General features: G+C 40.3%; 1 protein-coding gene across 1 annotated transcript; it reads right to left on the bottom strand.

Annotated features, from left to right (window-relative positions):
* Positions 1 to 16: 16 nt before the first annotated feature.
* gpr137bb (G protein-coupled receptor 137Bb) lies at positions 17 to 18,396 on the bottom strand. The gene is made up of 7 exons (XM_023269078.3): positions 17,843 to 18,396; positions 13,105 to 13,154; positions 12,767 to 12,989; positions 11,386 to 11,535; positions 8,800 to 8,928; positions 8,384 to 8,505; positions 17 to 6,344 (listed from the first exon to the last, which is right to left on the bottom strand). The coding sequence occupies exons 1-7, from the start codon at positions 18,242 to 18,244 to the stop codon at positions 6,230 to 6,232; spliced, it is 1,191 nt and encodes a 396-aa protein (XP_023124846.1). The 5' UTR covers positions 18,245 to 18,396; the 3' UTR covers positions 17 to 6,229.
* Between the last annotated feature and the right edge of the window lie 250 nt (positions 18,397 to 18,646).

Genomic DNA, 18,646 nt, shown 5'->3' with positions numbered 1-18,646 from the left:
TGAATCGAGTTCACACTTTTGTCCTGATAGTCAACAACTTGTCTTTTTAATGTTGTTCTTTTTTTGTCATCACATCACAAACACACAAACCACAAACACAAAAGAGCTCAATGACAAAATACATCATCCCAGCTGTACAAAGAACTTACAAAACCTGCTTCTGGTACAAATATAGAGTTTAGGCTTTTTCCAGAGCATCAGTACAGAAATGTGAATGCTGCGAAACAAGATCCGTTTCAACCAGAACTCATTGACGGGTTGGTTCTGAAGCTTCTCGTTCATTCAGTTTCCATCACTTCTGTTCAACAAGTCAGTGTTAAATGAGAATTAGTTAACAGCTACTATTTATTTTCATTCAACAGGAAGTTCAATGAAGACTCAACATGTTATAAAAGACTTAGAAACGTGGATGTACAACACAGGAAGTGATCGGTTGTCTGCTTGTTGATATTTACATTGATTGATCACGTCCAATCAGGTGACAGTCTTTACATCTGAGGTTTTGACAAAATTATGTGAACAGAAACGCCCTGAGGAGTTTTTCAAGGATTATTCAGGGCAGGAAAGAATCAACTACACTGCAAAAACTCAAAATCCTACCAACTCTACTTGTCTTGTTTTTAATCAAAATGTCTCATCCCACTTGATTTAAGATAAATTCACGTAACAAGTGACATTTCAGCAACATAGAGGGACTTGTTTTAAGACGATGCATCTTAAATATCTTGTTAAGTCAAACAATCTTGAAATTATCTTGTTTTGAGTTGAATTTTACAAGAAAATTCAAAATAAGTTTAACCCTCGTGTCGTCCTGCGGGTCAGATTAACCTGTTTTAAAGTTTGAAAATGTGGGGACAAAAAATAATTTCACAGTGAAACTTCTGATGTCCACATTTTCAACATTTTTGGGAAATCTTTGAACATTTTTTGGTGGAAAAAAAATGTTAAAAATGCTTCTTAAGAACATTCACATAAAAATCAACCAAAATCCAGCGAATTTTGCTGGATTTTGGTTGATTTTTTTATGTGAATGTTCTTCAGAAAATATTAGAAATTTTATTGATATGTATGTAATCACTTTACATATTTTTAGGATTTTTTGGAAGATTTTTACTCATTTTTTTGAAAATATTTACAAGAATTTTCTTGCCAAATTTGGTGGATTTTTTAAAATAAAACTTCTAAGGAATTATTGGAATTTTCTTCCTGAAGGTTTTGCAAATTTTCAGAAATTTGGGGGATTTTTTTTGCTGATTTTTTTAAAAAAAATTTCAGACAAGGAAACAATATTTTTTGGTGCCTGTAAATGAAGACAGCAGGAGGGTTATTACATCTCAAATTAGGAGGTTACATGGAAGCAAAAATCTATTTTTGAGTGAAAAACTGCTCTTTTTTTTTTTAACATGTCTGGCTTATTTTAAGACACCTAAGCTTGACAATCCTGGTAAAATAGAGCTTAAAATAAGTTTTCCCAGATCTCAAGATTCTAAATATCATATCTTATTTCAAGAAATCTTACCAAGCCATTTCTCACTTTTTCTGTTGGCAGATTTTTTCACTTATTTCAAGGTAAAAGTTCCTTGAAATAAGTTTTTTTCTTGTTTTGAGAAGGGCATTTTTTCCAGTGTATATCTAAAACGAATCGGACCGCAGTAAAGACCACGTCTCCGTTAGTTCCTGTCAGTATGAAGGAGCAGCAGCTTTACTCTGAGCTCCTTCCAGATGTCTAATCCTATCTCTAAGGCTGAGTCCAGACACCCTACATTAAACCTCACTATGGGCTGTTTGTATCAGAGATTTTATTCTTTCAGGTTTGAAACAGGTCGACTGGTAACTTGGCAGCTCCTCTTGACCATCACGGTCCGGGACAAAGCCTACTTTACTGCTGATTCTGCATCTTCCCATCTGTCCATCTCACTGAAGGTTCTGAGACATTTCAACACCTTCTACTGCGAAAGCATCTCACCCCAAATCCACCAGTTTCTGGCTCAGACCCTTCCTCAGACTAGAAGGAACTGACTCATCCAGCACCACACCGAAACTCTTACAGTCATGGATCAAAGTACTGGCACCCCTGGAATTTTTCCAGAAAATATTTTTATCCCAGAAATTGTTGCAATTACAAATGTTTTTGGTATACAGAAGTTTGCAAAAGAAGAGTGGTCCAGAACTCCATTTGAGAGGTGTAAGAAGCTTGTTGATGGTTATCGGAAGCAACTGGTTTCAGTTATTTCTTCCAAAAGGTGTGCAACCAAATATTGAGTTGAGGGTGCCAACAATGTTGACTGGCCCATTTTTTGAGTTTTGTGTAAAATTATATTAATTTTGGCTTTTTTTTTCTGCTTTTTGTTTTTCCAATGCACATCAAGGAAATAAACTCGTGTACACCAACAACATTTGTAACTGAAACAATTTCTGGGAGAAATGGTGTATTTTCTGGAAAAATTCCAGGGGTGTTAATACTTTGGTCCATGACTGTATATATTCAACAGCACTGATGCTTCTGTAACACTGATTGTGTTCGTTGGGAGCACTTTTTATTTATGGACCGCTACTTTGTAGCACGTTTCAGTGCTAACAACAACAACAGACACCGCTAGCACCACGGGACAACAACAGCCTGAGATGTACACATGAGAGGAGCTAATTCGACTCAAAAATCAGTCAGCCGCATGTCCGAAAGAGATCCTGAAGGAACTATGGAGAAGACAATGGGGCAATTGAGCAGGGTCAATGGTGAGGAGAAAGAAGGTGGAGATACAAGTCCTGTCTTCCTGAGGTGCTGATGGGGAATGTACGGTCACTGCTGAACAAAATGGATGAACTCTCAGTCCTTACAGGTGGACAGCATTAGTATCGGGAGTTCAGAAGGTACCTGACTGTAACTGGGCGGACAGAGACAAACAAAGGGGTGAGAAGCCCGGCGCAGGTCTCGCTGTCTTCATCAACAACAAATGGAGCAACCAGAGACATGTGACAGTGAAAGGAAAGGTCTGTTTGCCTGATGTTGAACTGTTACCTTTGGGATTGAGGCCATACTGTCTGCCTCCAGAGTTTACTGCCACCCAGGCTGCTTAAGACGTCATCCGCTACACTATCTTGGACCTTCTGACGCAACCCCCCAATGCTGGACCAAGACTGGCATGACGAGGCCCCCGAGGAGCTGTAGAGGAGACAAAGGAGCACGCTGACAAACCTGTTTTCAACAGGCTTAGCTTGCTGAGAAAGGACGTGGCCTCATCCATCTCCCCCGAAACCCTCACCCACACTCCCCTTACTGCAACGCCACAGACCAGGCTGGTGCTCCCTTCCATCAGACGCCACCCAGACCCTGAGGAGCAACACCTCCATCTCCATCCAAGGGAAAGATGATGATGGACAGGAGCCTGGACCAGACAGCAGTCCAATCCAAACCCCGCTCCACCTCAAACCCTCCCAGTCTTCAGGACCAGTCAAGTGGGACGGGAACTCTCAAGGATCAGAACCAGCGAGGCCAGAGGACCAGGCAACATCAACCCAAGCAACTACCAGGAGCCTTCACACAGCTTTCAACCTCTCCCTAAGGCTGAAGAAGGTGCCAAAGATCTGGAAGACATCCTGCATAGTCCCGGTGGCCCCAGTGGCTTTAATGTACCAGGCAGACACTTGTATGGAGGATGCCCTGGTCTGCATGCTTCACAGGGCTTATTCTCACCTGGATAAGTCACAATGCTTTTTGATTCTTCCAGCTGTTTCGACTTGGTGTGGCTGCTCGAGTTGGTGGGGAAACTCTCTGTGATGCATGTGGACCAGGACCTTATGGCCTGGATCTCGGACTACCTGACAGGAAGACCGCAGTATGTCAGGCTGCATGGATGCCTGTCTGATATGGCGACATGCAATACTATCACACCCCATGGTACTGTACTGCCACCTTTCCTGTTCACCCTCTACACCTCCTGATACTGAAAAAGGTTAGATTAGTTTAGGCGCCAAGATTACTAGGTTATGTTGAGGAAAATGGCCCAGTTTGGGTTAAATACAATCCTGTTACAACATGTTTAAAGCTTCTCCCCTCTTTTCTGTGTTTCCATGGTGATACATCCCAGCCCATCTGACATATGATTGGTTGGCTGGAAAGGACTGACAGTAAAGCAATAAAATACATGGAAAAATTGTGAAAAGTCACAAACCGTAGTTCAGCAAAAAGTCGGTTGTAGGAACATCCTGGCTGTGTTGGTGCTAATCTCATCTTTCTGTTTTTGTTAAGACCAAGAACCAAGTTAGAAACCTCAGTGTAATATCTGGCATTACATTCATCAATTACAGTCTTTATTTTACAATCTTAAAGCTGTGAGGGTCAGAGGACTCACGTCCAGGTGGGGCTGAACACAAACTAATCTCTATTTTCTCTGTTTGTGTCATTTTCATTTGAACACTTTTCTATTTTCTTTCTCCTGTAAATGAAATGCACCAAACAAAACTTGCTTTAGATAAAAGGGGCAGAGTGTCAGATTCATACCTGAGTAGTCCTGATTGAAATACTCCTCAAATAATAAAGACACATTCTTTAAAGATACACCACGACATCATCTACAGAGTATGACTCAGCATTCTCTGGAGCAGGGTTCCTACACGGTGTTAGTCTGGGAAAAGTTTAGGACCAAATTCCTGCAAAGCTCTTTCATTTTAACCACTCCTAAGAACTCAGTTCAAACCAGCATCCACAACCTGAATCACAGGAAATATCTTCATATTTCATTACAGTTATAATGTAGTTGGTTGCAAGTTTTTGATGTTACTGTCTCAAAATTTTATGATACGTCGTCCTTAGGGTCACCATGGTAAATTTAAATAGTAATAGGTAATAGGATTTGGGTTTACACATCTGTTGGTCTCCATACTGCCTCCAAATGCTTTGATTAAAAATCCTGATCCAAACAATTATAGAGAAATTTAAAGATCTACTGTTAGTGGAATGCAAGGAATTACTTTACTTATTACTTTTTTTTTCGGATGGAAGAAACACATTTTTGACACCCTAAAAATTCTTGAAAACGCCTGAAAATTTGCACACACACCAGGACCGGCAGAAGAAATTTATATTTTAGGGGAATGGAACACGTGTGTGCCAAAATGGCTCAGCAGCACCCCCTGGAATATTCTGAAAATTCAGCCCCTGGACCATGTGTCACCTACAGCTATGAAATTCAGTACGCATATATTGGTGCAAGAGAAAAAAAACCTCTTGAACCAATACCCAAAACCCAACAGGAAGTCGGCCATTTTGAATTATAATTCATATTTTGGATGATTTTGTGTCAATTTTGGACATTTTCAAAAGCTATAAACTCAAACAGGGTAACCCCTGAGAGAGCTCAAATTTGGCCAGGATGTACTCCAGGCATGGGTGATCAAAAGTTATGAAAATGCTCGGCAAATGTCTGAGGGCATGGAAATGGCAACCCACGGAATGTGGCGGTTTTGGATGCTTTGCCATCAAACAGGAAGTGCTGTCTAACTGTCCTCTACATGCTCCAATCTGCCTCAAACTTCACATGTGTGATCAGAGTCTGGCCCTCATCACATCCATAGGCCGATATACACTCTCAGTTGCAGCGCCACCTGGTGGACATGTGTGGGATAGTGGAACCGCAAGGATGCGAGGACCCGACCAACGCCGCTTGCAGCTTTACTTGGTATTGTATTTTGATCTATTACCAAGGCTTTCTGGTAATGCTTTCATTTACTAGCATTGTATTATCCAGCAAATTTCCTTCTATTTTCATCAAAATGATCAAACATGAAAATGTAAATTCCAAATAATTATAAAGGAAAATGAGAAAGGTTGTTATGCTTAATATTTTAAGGCAAAGCTTGGAAAGTATGAAAACATTAAATCAGTGAAAAATAGTTCCTAAATTGACATCAACATCTCTCTTTCCTAAAGCGAATGCAATTCCACCAATATGCCCCAGAAATGCCAATAATCAAGTCAAGCTTTATAAATGATGAGGAGCCGGTTTTCAGGAAGTTAGCTGGAAAGTATGGGACCAATAAAGTGTTACGATCTTCGGATCAGTCCTTTACTGTCACACAGTATCATAGAAACCTGACTATAATAATCTATGTAGGAACCCAGTTGTGTCTTTTCCTGTTTTGCTGTGGCTCTACAAACCTCTACACCAGTGATAGAACCAAACACAACAACCGACTAGTGCAGAGTGGTGCTGTACAGAGGACAGGAGGATCATGGGTAAGGGTGGAGCTCTCCGGCAGCAGCGGTCAGGCGCTGTTCGTCACTGTTAGTGTGAACGGTGAAGCTGCTGTGGCGGCTGCCCCAGTCGTAACAGTCCGAGGAAAGACTAGGATGGAGAGAAGAGAAAGAGTTAAACATCCTGTTAGATAAACTCTATTTCTACAATATTTAGTCCAGACAGTTTGATCATTTCAATCATTTATCTGTTACTTTTAGACATCTATTGAGCCATTTCCCACCAACTTTACCTTCTAATACTTCAGGCTTTCCATTTAATCAATGACTTTAAATATTTCCTTTGAGCTTTACATTTACATAAATATTCAAGTTTACTTTGGCTTATTTTAAATATTATGAATAGTTATTGATTTCATTCATTTAGATATGTTAGCTCAATATTTAATCCATTACCTAATCTAACTAACCTAATTTAATCCATTTTTTTTTTGCCATTTTAGCTCATCATTTCCATTACACTATCCCTAGCCCTAAAAAAACCTAAAAAAAACAGTTGCACACTCTCATATTTTGTTAGACTGCCTTTAGCTTTGAGTACGGAACTCATTTACAGTGGCACTTATTTCTGTCCAGAGATGCATTAATTTTCTACCAAGATCTTCTATTGATGGTGGGAGAGTTGGACCAAAGTCTTGTCCAAAACATCCCAAAGGTTCTCAGTGGGGTTGAGGTCTGGACTCTGTTGAGGACAATCCATCTCATGCTCCCTGATCCACTCATTCTCAGTGTGAGTCCCATGAATCCTGGTCCTTCAATATCTTCAGGTCATCAGCTGACCTCATTCTTTGAAAACATAACGTTGCTGAACCTGACCAACCCCAGATCATAACCCTAACCCCCACAGGCTGGTAGGCACTAGCCATGATGAGGGCATCACTTCATCCGCCTCTCTTCTTACCCTGAAGCCCCCATCTGCTGGTTTATCTTTGACTCCTCTGGACTCTATACTTACCATCAGGCATGGAGGTGGCAGTATCATTATACTATCAATTTAGCTGACTCAAGTCTGAGACAGAAAGACAAAAAAATTTAGTGGAACTGCACCAGTTCTGGTGCTGTTTGGGCTCATTGTCTTGTTGAAACATCCAACTGTGTCCAAGATCAACCTTCTGCTGATGGTTTTAGGTTTTCCTGAAGAACGTGGAGGTGATCCTCCTTCTTCATTATTCCATTTACTTTGTGGAAAGCTTCAGTTCCACAGAGCATGATACTGCCACCACCATGCATGATGGTAGGTTTGGTGTTCTTGGGGTTAAAAAAAAGTCCATGACCTGCCTAAGACAGCCTGAAACCAATCCTCCAAAAGTCTTAAACCAGGACCAAAATCAAACCTAAAACAGTCCAAAAAAACATCCAGAACCAGTCAGAATCCAGTCTGAAACCAGTCCTAGAAAAGTCAAAAACCAGCACAAAGTCGGGACCAAAACCAAACCTAAACTGCTTCCCCCATCCCTCTGAAACAGGGTAAATCTGGATTCATCGGACCTCATGACCTTCTTCCACTGATCCAGAGTCCAATCTTTATGCTCCACAGCAAACTGAAGCCATTTTTTCTGATTATTCTCACTGATCAGTGGTTTTCTTAAAGCTACAGCTGTTTAGTTCTAATCCTTTGAGTTCCCTTCATGTGGAAATGTTCTTACTTTCACTATTAAACAGCCGTGAGTTCTACTGGTGGTTTCCTACGATCATCTAAGAGTTTGTTCCTGGAAGATGAAGGTTCTCCACTATCCTCCAGGTTCTAATGATAGGTTGGATGGTTCTTAACCTGATTTTAGTCGTTTCATCTCCTCAATTGTTTTCTTTGCTTGATGCAGGCCAATAATTTGACCCTTCTGAGACAGATTAACATCCTTTCCATGACCACAGGATATGTCTTCCAACATGTTTGTTGAAGAAATGAGAATCAGCTAGGGTTCAGTAGTAGCAGTAATTATCCAATCAAATCATCATTTTCCCTTCCCCACTAAGACAGTGTCATCAAAATCAGATTGTAGGGAATGAAATACAACACTCCCATCTGTCCAAATGGGGTTTGACCCACTTTAGCTTAGCATAAAGAGAAAACATTACGTAGTCATGTGATCCATTCTCAACACAAAAATACATCACTGATGATGTTCACACCTTGCCGATGCATTCTGGGGAGGAATGCTCCACGCCAGATCATCATCGCTGTCGTACCGACGAGGGTTGTCGAAGAAATATCCTCTGGAGGAGAGGATGTGGTTTGGTATCCCAGCGGTGCTCTGTGGACAGATTCAGAGGCTGGGATGTCATTCCTGCTCCAGTTTTAGAAACAGCAGTGTAAGGATGCAGCACATTAACCATAAATATAGCACTGTTAAAGATAAAATGAATGTTTTCAGTGGTGTATAGTGGTGTTAAGATTTAAGGTGAACTCAGGCAAACTTCTTCTCTTCCTAGATGGATGAGACTACAAACTCAAAAATGACTAAAAATAACAGGCAACACATTTTTTATTGGAGAAAATGCCAAACTTTCCACAGTAAATGTAGAACTGTAGAAGCAGGAGGACTGACCCTGTCCTGAGGAGGTCGTCGGACCCTGAAGAAGAAGACGACCAGCGAGGTGGGCAGCAGCTCCCACACGAACAGAATCACTCCGAACACGACGTAGCCGGCATCTCCCAGCGACGAACGCAGGTCTGCCTGGAAACACACAGATCAGATTCACAAAGACATCTTCTGTGTTGGACTCCTTCATGTTCTCTGGACCACGGTCTGATCAGAGATGCATGTCATCATTCAACCTCTGGCTGTGGAGGTGGTGTCCAGAAAACGAAGAGGGCTTTATAGACAGTTCTGGGGAAAACCTGGTCTCATTAGGAGAGATGGCAAACATCCTACTTTGGATCTCCGATCAAACAATATGTTCAGATTTATTTGAAACCTAAAACAGTCCAGAGGTGAAACCGCTTATCTGCTGCTTCTTTATGGCTCTCACCCTCCCAGTGTCCCATCAATCAGGAGAGTCTAACTCATCTTAGTCCAGGTTCTACATTCAGTCCAGTCTGATCTCCAGTGGACCGGACCAGTAAAACCACAGCAGAATTACCTATAAAAAACCACAACTCCCCATTTTAATCGCAGGTATCTAGAACTGAACAACTAAGTATTTTACCTTATGATCAAAACGACAAAGTCAGACAAAAAACCACACCAAAAACGAGACATAAAACGACAAAAACGAGAAAAAAATGATAAACTATGAGACAAACAACGTGGAACAAACCAAAAAAAGAGACTAAAAATTTGACAACAAAGGTACAAAGCGACAAAAAAAAACACAAAATCACAAAAATTATACAAAAAATTATACAAATGACACAAAAAGGACAAAAAATGACAAGAGTGAGAAACAAAATGACAAAAAAGTAGACAAAGAAGACAAGTGAGACAAAAAGGAAACACAAAATGACAAAAACATGAGAAAACAAGACAAAAAACCAACAATAACAAGACAAAATATTACAAAAATGAGACAAAATGACAAAAAAATTTGACAAACGACACAAAACAAAACAAAAAAGAGACAAAAAATTGGACAAAGAAGTTACAAAGCCACAAAAAAATGGACAAACAACAAAAACAAGACCAAAAAATGACAAAAGTGAGAAACAGAACAACAAAAAAGTAGACAAACAACACAAGTGAGACAAAAAAAACATGAAACGACAAAAACAAGACACAAAACAACAAATAATGCAAAACATAAAATGACAAAAATAAGACAAAAAACACAAAAAGACAAAAACAAGAAACAGAACAACAAAAATGAGAGGAATGACAAAAGTCAAACAAAAAACAACAAAAACAATGAGACACAAAACACTACAAGAAAGACACAAAATGACAAAAAAGGAGACAAATACACAAAGCAAAACAAAAAAGAGACAAAATATTACAAAAATGAGACACAAAATGACAAAAGAACAATGAACAATCTAGTATTTTACTTTAGGATCAAAACAACTTGTCATGGTCTAGAAATGATTTTAAATTTATAGTTTTATTAGTTTACAATCTGCAGTTAATGTCTTCTGTGGAATTTTTACACTTTGAGGGCCGAATTGGACCCTCTGGAGGACCGCTTTTTAGATTGTTTATTCTAGATTGTTTATTGTTCTTTTGTCGTTTTGTGTCTCATTTTTGTAATTTTTGTCTTGTTTTTGTATGTTTTTGTCTGACTTTCGTCTCATGTTTTTGTCACTTTTTTTTGTTTTTGTCGTTTTGTGCTTCCTTTCTGTCTCGCTTCTGTTTTTGTCTTATTTTTGTCATTTTGTGTTTTACTTTATTTGTTGTTTTGTGTATCATTTGTGTTATGTGTTTTTTTGTCTTGCTTGTGCTGTTTGTCCCCTTTTTGTCGTTTTGTTTCTCGCTTTTGTCCTGTTTGATCTCTTTTGTGTAATTTTTTGTCTCATTTTTGTCGTTTCTCCATTTTTTTTGTCACTTTGTAACTTTGTTGTCTAATTCTTTGTCTCTTTTTTTGTTTTGGTTCACGTCGTTTATCTCATTTTTTTGTCATTCTGTGTCTCGCTTTTGTCATTTTGTGTCTCATTTTTGTAGTATTTTGTCTTGTTTTTGTTGTTTTTTGTCTTTTGTGGTTCTGATCCTCCAGTAAATCCTCTATGATTCAGTTCCAGATGACTAAATGTTGTGTTCCTTTGTAGACACTCTGTGATCTGGAAGTTGTAATGTGGAAATGATGAACTGAGGCTGAATGTTGATGAAAATGAATTTATTTTTCTTCATAAACTTCCAGTTTTTCATGATGTTTTGTAAAAGATAATTCCTTAAATGTGAACATTTTAGCTCTAAACCAAAGGAACCATTAGGAGTTGTGGTTATTTCTAGGTTATTATGCTGTGGTTTTACTGGTCCGGTCCACTGGAGATCAGACTGGGCTGGATGTGGAACCTGGACTAGGATGAGTTGGACTCTCCTGTATATATATAAATGAAAGACTGGGGTAAATTTTCCACCAGTCCAAACCAAACACGTCTAATGATTAGCAGAGCTGCAGTCCAATAAATGAATCAAATAAAACCCTGAATAAGACACCATGAACAGATTGAAATCCATGTTCCAGTCTACAGCTGCTCCTACCTGGTCTGAGACGTTGTACCAGTCGTAGTCAAAGGAGTTGATGGTTTCGATGTCGGTCAGGGCGAGCACCACCAGGTTATAACAGGCTCGAGATGCGTACAGCAACACCACCATGATGCCGATGAGAGTCACCTGACACACCGACGTCCCCTGAACACACAGATTCATTATCTATGATCTTCATCCAAGTTTACACATTTTCTGCATTACCATACGTAACAATATTTACAGAATTCCTTCCAGTGAAGGAAAAAATCTGAATTAAATGTCTGCACTGCAAAAACTCAAAATCCTACCAAGTCTATTTGTCTTATTTTTAGTCAAACGTCTCATCCCACTTGATTTAAGATAAATTCACTTAACAAGTGACATTACAGCAGATGGAGGGACTTGTTTTAAGACGATGCATCTTAAATATCTTGTTAAGTCAAACAATCTTGAAATTATCTTGTTTTGAGTTGAATTTTACAAGAAAACTCAAAATAAGTTTAACCCTCGTGTCGTCCTGAGGGTCAAATTGACCCGTTTTAACATTTGAAAATGTGGGAAAAAAATATTTTCACAGTGAAACTTCTGATGTCCACATTTTCAACATTTCTGGGAAATCTTTGAACATTTTTTGGTGGAAAAAAAGAAATGTTAAATATGCTTCTTAAGAACATTCACAAAAAAAATCAACCAAAATCCAGCGAATTTCACTGGATTTTGGTTGATTTTTATGTGAATGTTCTTAAAGAAAATATTAGTAGTTTTACTGATATATATGGAATCACTTTACATATTTTTAGGATTTTTTTGGAAAATTTTTACTCATTTTTTGAAAAATATTTACAAAAATTTTCTTGCCAAATTTGGGGGATTTTTAAAAATAAAACTTTTAAGGGAAACTTTTAAGGAATTATTGGAATTTTCTTCCTGAATGTTTTGCAAATTTTTGGAAATTTGGGGAATTTTTTGGCAGATTTTTTTTTTTTCAGACAAGGAAACAATATTTTTTGGTGCCTGTAAATGAAGACAGCAGGAGGGTTAATGCATCTCAAATTAGGAGGTTACATGAAAGTAAAAATCTATTTTTGAGTGAAAAACTGCTTTTTTTTTTTTAAAGCATATCTGGCTTATTTTAAGACACCTAAGCTTGACAATCCTGATAAAACAGAGCTTAAAATAAGTTTTCTCAGCTAATTTTGAGATCTCAAGATTCTAAATATATCTTATTTCAAGAAATCTTACCAAGCCATTTTTCACTTGTTCTACTGGCAGATTTTCTCACTTGTTTCAAGGTAAAAGTTCCTTGAAATAAGTTTTTTTTCTTGTTTTGAGAGCGGCATTTTTTCCAGTGTGTAATGTTTCTTTCAGCTATCTCTTGCCCTTTGGACCACACCTTTGACTCCAAGTAGATGTTGGCCAGCGACATCTTGGTAACCTTGTACAGACAGACGGACAGCGAGATGGCACAGAGGACGAACAGGCTGTCGTTGATGGTCACCCTCACCAGGACGATGGTCTTCACGTCGGCAGCAGTCATCTTCACCAGCAGGGCACAGACCAGATTCACCACCAGGAAGATGAAACTGACCCCCAGGAAGACCAGGTACAGAGGAAGTCTGGAGGACAGACAGAGAGATCTCTAGAAGGACCGTCTGAACTCACTGCTCAGAAACCCAACACACACTTTGACTTTGGTTCTGATTCATGGCAGAAGAAGTCAGTTGGACGTACCTGTACTTCAGCAGGGCAGGTGTGTACTTGGACTTGGCCTTGAAGTAAACCTGCAAGAAAAGACAGAAAGATTACAGACTTCTTCTTCGTCATTTTGTTTCTCGCATTTGTCATTTTTTGTCTCGTTGTATGTCCATTTTTTTGTCGCTTTGTAAGTTTTTTGTCTGATTTTTTTTCTCTTTTTGTTTTGTTTTGTGTCATTTGTCTATTTTTTGTCATTTTGTGCCTCTTTTTTGTAATGTTTTGTCTTATTTTTGTTGTTTTTTGTCTTTTTTTGTCTAACTTTTGTTGTTTGTCTCATGTTTTTATCGTTTTGTTTCCCGTTTTTGTGGTTTTTTCTGTGTTTCCTTTTTGTCTCGCTTGTGTTTTTTGTCTTACTTTTGTCATGTTGTGTTTTGCTGTATCCTTGTTTTGTGTGTTGTGTCTCCCATTTTGTGCTTTTTTTTGTCTTGCTTGTGTCCATTTTTTTGTCCTTTTGTTTCTCGCTGTTGTCATTTTTTGTCATTTTGTCCATTTTTTTGTTGTTTTGTAACTTTTTTGTCAAATTTTTTTGCCTCTTTTTGTTTAATTTTGTGTCGTTTGTCTCATTTTTTGTCATTTTGTGTCTCATTTTTGTAATATTTTGTCTTATTTTTGTTGTTTTTTGTCTTTTTTTGTTGTTGGTCTCGTGTTTTTGTCATTTTCTTTCTCATTTTTGTCGTTCTGTGTTTCCTTTTTGTCTTGCTTGTGTTAGGGTTAGGGTTAGGTTCATTTTGTGTTTTGTTCTATTTGTTTTGTGCGTTGTTACTGTCGTTTTGTGTTTTTTGTCTTGCTTGTGTCGTTAGTCTATTTTTTGTGACTTTGTTTCTCGCTTTTGTCATTTTTTGCCTTGTTTGTGGAATTTGTCTTGTTTATCCATTTTTTGTCACTTTGTAACTTTTTTTGTCAAATTTTTGGTGTCTTTTTTGTTTTGTTTCGTGTGGTTTGTCTCATTTTTTGTTGTTTTATGTCTCATTTTTGTAACAATTTGTCTTTTTTTGTTGTTTTTTGCATTGTTTTGTCTGACTTTTGTCGTTTGTCTCACGTTTTTGTCATTTTGGGTCTCATTTTTGTAATATTGGGAACATTTTGAGTATGTACTTTTTTGCACTAAAACAAAGGAACCACTAGGAGTTGTGGTTATTTCTAGGTTATCATGCTGTGGTTTTACTGGTCACTGGAGATCAGACTGGACTGGATATGGAACCTGAACTAACATGAGTTTGACTCTCCTGCTCTAATAGAATCTGAACCCAACCTGGGACATTAGTGGAGCTCTGTGCACTACATGGACTTTGTTTTCGATCAAGTGCACTATCATCAGGCCCATTTTGGTTTTGGCCCCATTTTTTCCTAATCCATGCACATCGTGTTCAGGTAGTTTTAACCAGGACCTCTACAGATTTGTAAATACCTGAACTGCAGAGTACTCAGCTTCAGAAACCTTCTCCTCTGATGTCAAAGTTGGATAGACTGCCTCCAACCTTTTCTGGAACTTCCCAAATCCAAGAGACTCAGACTTAGCACTGCTTCTCATCTGTTTTTTTTTTTTTTTTAATTTTTGTTCTGTCACTTTATGTCTGTTCAAGTGCAACAATGAATGCGTTGTGGTGAAACGTGCACAGTTATTTCCATCATTAAGCCATTATCAGGTTTTACCAACAATATCTGCCTCCCAGTGTTGATGTCTGTGGCTGAACATGACTTCTTTTCTAGCTCCACCCGGCCTTAAGGCACCAGAGTTTTACTTGAGAAATGTTTCGAGGTACCAACGTCTTGAAGACCCTCCAGGATGGTTCAGGTTTGCTTCCCAGATGTCCTGTGTGAGCGCTGCCTCCCAGCCAGCAGTCTACAGCATTTTATCACAGCGGCTCATTGAATCGATTCCATCCTGAAGGTGCCCTCGTTCAGGAAATAAGACACCGCAGTGTTTGGTCGGAAAAAATAACCTGCATCATCTCAGCTCTCAGGGATGAGTGGCTGAAAGCTGCTGGTAAAGAGGCTCTTCTGGAGTCTAAAAAAAGCAGAGTCTTTGTTTTCAGGTCTATTTCAGAATCTCCCAGCTGCTGGAGCTGAATAGGTGAAGAAGAGAGGCAGCTGCAGCCCTGATCACGGCTCAAACTGACAGAATTCATGACATGTGAAGCCAACAGTAAACTGATTGTCGGCGTCATGCTTTTTCATGTTCGTACCCATTTATCCCAAAGATGGTGGACTGGATCATCCATTACATGTTGGGTTTAAGGCTGGATTTCCAGTTTCTCTTCACCATACATTGAGCAAGACACTGACTTCCAAATTACTCTTGATGTATGTAGAAATAGCAATAATGTCCATGACTGAAGGGCTAAATTGTCTGCGGACTAAAGGCAATGATGGATGCAAAACTGTTAGTCCTAACAGATTAAAGGTGGGTTGAAGGTTTGTGTTGTGTGTACGTACAAAACTCCTGACAATAAATGTAAAAAAATGTGAAGAATCAGTAAAATCCAAGCCATCTGTCATCTGTAATGTTGGTCATGAGTGTCCTAAACCCCTGAGAAAGTATTGGACTATTGGCCCTGTAGCGTTGCTTAATGTGGAGAAGGAAAGAAATAGTGCCTCTGATTTATTGCTTTAACCCGTTCAGATGGTCAGTGATTGGTGAAATAAAGAAAAATACATGGTAGCTCTAATTTGGAACAAGATTGGGCTCATTTTGGCAGCCTGGGTTTGGGGCACAGTTTGGGGCACAGGTCTGACACTGTGATCATGTCAGCCAATTTACCTTTTTATTACAAGTCAGTAGCGAGTTCTACAGCTGTCTAGTCAGTTACATATAAGGTTGACTAGGAGTAGGTAACTTCTGACTGAAGATATGTGTAGGTTTAAAGGTTGCCCCTTAGCGACCCAAAACAACATGTAACTGTCTCATTCTTTTTCCTGTTGGCAGTTTCCTTGTATGTGCTGGTTTAGATGTGTGGTTTTGCAGTAGGATGTCTCCATCCTTGATCCCGCCTATTCGTAGGTTGTGGATGTGTTGAGATGTTGGTGTCAGTTCAGCAGTCAGAAATCAGGCAAGAACCATCCCATTGAGGGCTAAAATTCTCTATATTCTTTTGTATCACCTTGGAAGAGTTGCCCCAAGTCTTGGTCAGACACATTTGGTCTGGAGACTCTGGGATCTGGACTACCATTAAGCGTGGTACTCTGTGGGTTCTGAGAGTGTACTGATGGACACACTGATAGATCTAGCAGGACTTCAATCTTTAAAGAGGAACTGAACAGTGTTTCATTGCTTCCAGGTTGCTCTTCTGATGGCTGTCGCTGGAAGTGGTCAGGCGGGTCGCACCTGTAGCCACACCTGGAGAACACCTCCACATCCCTCCAGCAGGGTGAGAACCACTGGAGGTCCACAACAACAAGGTCTTTAACATGTGTTATGCTCCTCTTCCACCACGACCACCATTTTTGTCTCACGAACTGATAAGCAACATGTTTTACTGTTTGTTTTGAGGGTTTGCTGGTCATTTTAAAAAACTTTGGGGACCTGGGTTATTACATAGTTCATGCTGTCATCATCTATGGTAGAACAAAGATGTTCTAACTGCCTAAACCCAAACAAATGGTTCAGAAACATGACGTCGGATGTATCCTGCTGACCAGAGTGATGAACTTGGTCATGAACTTTCTATGTTCATTTCAATGAACTTTGGATCCATCCATCCATCCATCCATCCATTATCTATCCATCAATCCATCATCCATCCATCCATCCATCCATTATCTATCCATCCATCCATCCATCCATCCATCCATCATCCATCCATCCATTATCTATCCATCCATCCATCCATCCATCCATCCATTATCTATCCATCCATCCATCCATCCATAATCTATCCATCCATCCATCCATCCATCCATCATCCATCCATCCATCCATCCATCCATCCATCCATCCATTATCCATCCATCCATTATCCATCATCCATCCATCCATTATCTATCCATCCATCCATCCATCCATCCATCCATCCATTATCCATCCATCATCCATCATCCATCCATCCATTATCTATCCATCCATCCATCCATCCATCCATCCATTATCTATCCATCCATCCATCATCCATCCATCCATCCATCCATCCATCCATTATCTATCCATCCATCCATCCATCATCCATCCATCCATTATCTATCCATCCATCCATCCATCCATTATCTATCCAACCATCCATCCATCCATACATCCATACATACATACATCTGTACATCCATCCATACATCATCTACACACCACTTAATCCTCATCAGGGTCATGGGGGGTGGAGTCTATCCCAGCTGACTGAGGGGTGAAGGCAGGAGACACCTGGACAGGTAACAGTCTATCACAAGGCTACACATAGAGACAAACAACCACATACGGACAATTTAGAATCACCAATTAACCTCAGCATGTGTCTGGACTGTGGGAGGAAGCTGGAGAACCTGGAGAAAACCCACACATGTACAGGAGAACATGGAAACTCCATGCAGAAAGATCCCAGGAAGGCCGGGACATGAACTGGGGATCTTCTTGACCAGAGGTGGCGCCAATTCAAGAATGACTTAAATATGAAGTCTCTGTGGATCAAACTAACACAGTTCTGGTTGAGTGGATTCAGGCCTGCCGGAGATTAACCCCTACAGGATCTGTCCCCAGCATCACCAGTAGAACCAGTAGCAGTCTGCTCACCTGTGCACAGTAGAGGTTCATGAGGCTGAGAGTGAAGAACTGCAGGCAGACCGGGAAGCAGTAGAGCAGCCAGAAGGCGAAGGGTCCGAGTGCATTGGCGGTCACACAGTCTCTGAAGTAGAAGGAGAAGAGGAGGGCTCTGAGGGCGGCCCACAGCAGACACAGGAACAGGAAGGCCGTCTGGTAGCTGAAGCGCTTGTGTCGGTAGCGGAGCACCAGCCAGAGCTGGGCATAGACGAAGGTGAACAGCAGCGAGTAGAAGATGGTGTAGGCGATGGTCAGACCCAGCTTCACGTAGGGGGGTATGGCCGGGGTGATGGTGGGAGGGGGAGGGAAGTGGGAGCCGTTACCGGCATGTTGCTGCTGCTGGGATGGATTCCCCTCCATCGCCTCCCCATTCATTCCCCCTGAGTGGGACGGAGAGGAGCTTAGAGACGGAGCAGCTGGAGCTCCTCTTCAGACCAACCAGAAGAAACGTCTCAGCTCCGTAGACGGATCCTTCCCATCCATCCGCTCTCCTCCAGACACACCGTCTGAGTCACAGAGGGATGGAGGAGGAGGAGGGACACCGCCCCTCTTTTTGCCGGTGCCTGGTGGACAGCTATTGGTGGGTGCCGGTCACATGACACTGCTCTCTGGCACGCTATTGGCTGAGCAGGAGGAGGGATGCTGCAGAGTGGAGAGGAAGGTGGAGAGATGGATCTGGAAGGAGACACACACACACACACACACACACACACACACACACACACACCTACTGTGTCTCAGCAGCATCATTCTGACTGATTCTGATTCTCATTATCT

Source organism: Amphiprion ocellaris, chromosome 4, assembly GCF_022539595.1.
Source record: "Amphiprion ocellaris isolate individual 3 ecotype Okinawa chromosome 4, ASM2253959v1, whole genome shotgun sequence".
NCBI lineage: Eukaryota > Metazoa > Chordata > Actinopteri > Pomacentridae > Amphiprion > Amphiprion ocellaris.
Note: the sequence above shows the minus strand (reverse complement) of the source record. Positions and strands in the feature narration are given on the sequence as shown.